This window comes from Haplochromis burtoni, unplaced genomic scaffold (assembly GCF_018398535.1).
Source record: "Haplochromis burtoni strain Fernald_Lab_line unplaced genomic scaffold, NCSU_Asbu1 Contig_3806, whole genome shotgun sequence".
NCBI lineage: Eukaryota > Metazoa > Chordata > Actinopteri > Cichliformes > Cichlidae > Haplochromis > Haplochromis burtoni.
Window position 1 is genome coordinate 711 of NW_024586167.1, and position 4931 is coordinate 5641.

Consider the following 4931-nt stretch of genomic DNA (forward strand, 5'->3'; position numbering starts at 1 on the left):
AACTGCTACTATGAGTAAACATACCAGCAGTTAGAGAAAGGCAAATGTAGCAGAGCATTCTTTCCTAAAATGAGGCCAAATTGTAGTCAAATGAAAACTTTGAGGAATTAGAAAAAATAAAAATGCTAAAACAAAAGAACTGCATCATGACACTGAGCTGCAGTGATGAAAACTCCACATGTGTAACAACTGAGGTGAAGAAACTGGGATCATTACAGTTTATATTTCATTTTTTTAAATCAGTTTTACTGAATATGATTTTCTTCTTCAGACGTTTCACTGTGATTACTGTATATTTGATGTGAAACTTTAAAAATATTTTTACGCTACTTTTGATACTAAAATAAAAAGATTGAAAGACAAAGTACTTTGTTGTGTTTTTGATGAGACTTTGTGCAATATAAATAAAAAAAGGTGAAATATGTCCAACTTACATGATACAGTTAATTTGGTGATATCACTCCACTCTGTCCAGGAGGAACGTCTTTTGCCCCGGCAGCTGTATCCTCCACTGTCAGACTTAGTAGCTCTGCTGATTCTGTATTCACTGGATGTTGGAGGTGTGTTTAACTTGTCTGGTCTCCATTCATACGTCCACTGAGCTCCTTCACCTCCCTGAATGTCACATCTGACAGTGACTGTCTCACCGCTGTGTATCTGAGTCCAGGATGGCTGCAGGGTCACAGTGGGCTTAGGAGGAGCTGTTAAAAATATATCATGAGCAGGCTTATAGAAATACAAATTTAAAACTGTCCTGCCTTTTTTGCTCTTGTTAATGGGAATAATATTTTTGCATCCTGTTGGAAATATGACTTGCAATAAAAAGTTCTGACATGTTGATTATTACTTAAAGAGATAAATACATGATTGCATTTCTGATGTCATATGAGTCTGAAATGTAGGTTTCTTCAAATTCTACTTTTTTTTTGTTATTGCCTTGAAATTTTCCAGCAGAGCAGCAGCTGATGGCAGCATGTGTTCAGCATGTGTTCAGCATGTGTTCAGCTGAGGAGATTCAGTGACAACATTTAAAGCTTTGTCCGAGTTTAGCTGGAGGACATTAGCTCACATTCAGTTTGAGCCTCAAAGTCATCAGTCATTAAGAGAACTCAACATGCCAGGGTCACATGGTCTAAGTACAGCATATCTTTGTGTCATCAGCATATGCAAAATAAGATGCACCATGTGTCTCCATTACATGTCTAATATTAAGCAGGATCAGACTGACTCTATTGTGCTGAACACAACAGTAGTTTTGCCAAAATCTGTTTGTAATTTTATAGTCCAAGTCCAAACTTTTCTGAACCAGTCAATTCATACAAACTTTTAAAAAGATAATCAGGAATGTAAACATGTCACAGGAAACTGTTTACAACATCAAGCACGTGGGCTCAACAAAAATCACAAGTTTACTAAAAACTTCATCAGCAGCAGATCAAGGTAACTCTCACTAATGTTCCATAAACAGCTGATCCACATATGGAGCTGTTCTACATTAGAGGTTTTTCTTGTATCATTGAAGGTGAGACTCGTGAACACCTGTGGTGGGTGTGGTTTGGAGCTCAGTTGCAGGGCAGGGGTGGAGCAGCAGGTTGAGGGGACAGCATCAGGGGTGGGTGGCAGAAACAGCTGATCCCAGCCGCACTAATGACGTTTTCCCTTATTTTAGTAGCTGCACGTGTCTGGAGGAGGGGAGTCGGACTGAGGCTGAGAGTGGAACAGAACAGAGAAAATGGCTCCAGCGTGTGTGTGTGTGCGCGCGGAAATAGAAATAAAAAGTGGGAACAGAATCCAAAAGCTCTCTACTTGTGTGCGTTTGGGGGTGTGGTGCCAGGGACAAGTGGCAGAGTGCTACAACTACTATGTTTTCATCAATTTCAAAATGTCATCTTGAACATGAAATAGTGAAATGAATCCAAAAGAAACCTGTAATGAGAAAGGCTTAAATAGCAGACCAGCGTCTGATATAATTCAACTACATTTTGGTCAAACCTGAAAGCTCGAGGATTTAATGTAAAAATGCTAAGAAAAAAAAAGACCTGATGGAACTGCAGCAATAGAATCCACATGTGGAAATCGTTTTGCCTTCCAGATACATTTGGATATTAATCTAAAAAAAATAGTATTATTGAAAGTATTGATATTAAAAATATTTTGTTGTGTCATTGGATGAAATATCATGCAATGTAAATTAAAAAGAGTGAAATATGTCCAGCTTACATGATACAGTCAGTGTGATGATGTCACTCCACTCTGTGATGAACCTGTCTGTTCTGCCCCGGCAGCTGTATCCTCCACCATCAGACTCAGTAGCACTGCTGATTGTGTATTCTCTGGATGTTGGAGGTATGTTTTTCTGGCCTTGTCTCCATTCATACGTCCACTGAGCTCCTTCACCTCCCTGAATCTCACATCTGACAGTGACTGTATCACCGCTGTATATCTGAGTCCAGGATGACTGCAGGGTCACAGTGGGCTTAGAAGGAGCTGGTCAAACAAAAAATATATGATTAGCAGATGGATAATTTCACTTGAAAATCAACAATAAATGTCACGGTCTGTGTGGAGGGAGGCATGAAAGGTCCCACAATGCAGACTCAAACGTAGAGGCCAGGCTGAAACTCAAAATGGGAGCTTTATTGTTGAACACTGGAAAATTAAACTAACCTTGGCAATACAAAATAAACTTGGTAGGTATGGCAAACACAACACACAGACATATATGAGGGAGGACGCAACACTGAACACGGGAAGACTGAGGACTTAAATATACACACGAGGTGATCAGGAGAAGTGGCAACACATGGACGAACAGCTGAAACATGAGCATAACGAGTCAAAGGAGAAGTGTAAAACTAAACACACTAAACACAGGAACATAGGACCTTTTTCAAAATAAAACAGGAAACATAATGAAATGCAGACATGACAACGTGAACTTGACAACAAAAGACATGCAGACACAAAACTCATAAGGACAAGGGAGACTTAACGTAGGGGTTGAAAACACAAGGGGAAACTAATAACCAAATGAACTTAGAAAACCCACTGAACACTGGGTCAAAAGACCCAGGAGCGTGACAATTAAAAAAATGTATTAAATTAATTAAATCAGGTAATATACTATATGTTTTTATCTCCAGATGTTTCACTGTGAGTGATTGCTGTGTATTATTATAATTACATTAAAAGCTGTTGTACATCAGATTTAATATTTAGATATTTAAATAAAAACCAAAAGCTTGAGGTTTGTTGAAAGACAAAGTATTTTGTTGTGTTCTTCGATGAAACATTGTGCAAAATAAATTTAAATGAGTGAATCCCACTTACATAATACAGTCAATGTGATGTTGTCACTCCACTCCGTCCAGGACAAGTCTCTTTTGCCCCGGCAGCTGTATCTTCCACCATCAGACTCAGTAGCACCGCTGATTGTGTATTCTCTGGATGTTGGAGGTGTGTTTAACTTGTCTGGTCTCCATTCATACGTCCACTGAGCTCCTTCACCTCCATGAATCTCACATCTGACAGTGACTGTCTCACCGCTGTATAGCTGAGGCCAGAATGGCTCCACAGTCACAGTGGGCTTAATGGGAACTGGTCACATAACAATGATCCAGTTAGGAAAAGAGAAACATAAAAATTCACGACATTAGAGTAGAGTCACAACAAAACAGCCAGCAGTTGTTAAAGTACAAACAACTTCAGTTTTTAAATTAGTTTCCAATCATTAAAACATAATGATTGGTGCATAAAACGTTCACCGGATAGATGTATGCACAGATTTATGCTAATACACAGTCAGTACATGAAGCTCGTTTTGATACAAGGCCTTGGGAAATAGAGACGCTGATGGTGTCACAGCACCCTCTGGTAGAAACAAAATAAAATAAAATACTAAAATAATGTAACATAAACAGAATTATAGAAATGTAAAATCATTATAAATATCTGTCCTGGTTTTATTGCTATTGTTAATGGGAATCATAATTTTGTATTCTAGAGACAATTTGACTTGAAAATCAACAAAAACAAGTTTTGTTTTCATTGAGGACGCACTGAGCCTAATAATTATTAATTTGACATATTTAGTTTTCTAAGTACTGGTTTGAACAGTGATTCCCTCCATAATTCAGAGAAGGCCATTTTAAACTTGGAAAAAATATTTAAACTCATCAGTTTCCTGAATGACGAATGAATCGCTTTTAGTTTGTGTTTCTTCTCCTTCCTCTGCAGGTGTAGACGTCTCTATCAGATATAGAGATTGCACTTAGAGCTCAAAGAGATGATCTCATTGTCAGATGTTTTTTTTCTGAAATCAGATTCTGTCTGCACAGTCCATCAGAGGTCAGAGTCACACTGCCCCCTGCTGGTGTGGTTGTGCTGTCAGCTGTCAGAGTGGCCTTAATTTTAAGTTTTGTAAGTTAGAAAAATATGAGGCTGTTATTGTGATCCTTTTAGTGGAAGAAGAAAAAACCCACAACATCTGCCACACAGATGTTCCAGCTGCAGTTTTCGGCATAACGGCATTATAAGTAACGCAGTAACAAACAGACGGTTGAAGCTGTCTTCAGCTTACGGCATCTTATATCAGTTGCACACGAGTTTTAAGATCTGAGAGATTTGTGACGTTTAGCGTGTTTGGAGCGTGTAGTTAGTGTTGTTTTGTGTAGTTAGTGTGTAGTGTTGTGGATAGTTTTGTGTTGTGTGTCAGAACAATGAGGCGACTGCTGTCTCCAGGTAGAAACAGGAGTGATACACCTGCTGCTGTCAGACCTGCAGGTATCAGGCTGTGATGTTCTTCTTTATAGTGGACAGAAATTATTTTTTTGGAGTGGCACAAATAATTTGTGTGGCATCTTATTGAATAAAGAACAGCTGATTGTTCTGTAAATAGTTTGAAATGACTGGGAGCAGGTGAGCCTGGTTTC

At 38.7% G+C, this 4931-nt stretch overlaps 1 protein-coding gene across 1 annotated transcript; it reads right to left on the reverse strand.

Moving 5' to 3' along the window:
* Positions 1-321: 321 nt before the first annotated feature.
* On the reverse strand, positions 322-3601 carry LOC102297917 (putative high affinity immunoglobulin gamma Fc receptor IC; the record flags this gene model as incomplete). Its single annotated transcript, XM_005953342.2, has 3 exons — positions 322-701; positions 2221-2487; positions 3331-3601. Coding segments are annotated over 3 exons (918 nt in total), but the record flags the coding sequence as incomplete, so codon positions are not given.
* Positions 3602-4931: the final 1330 nt, after the last annotated feature.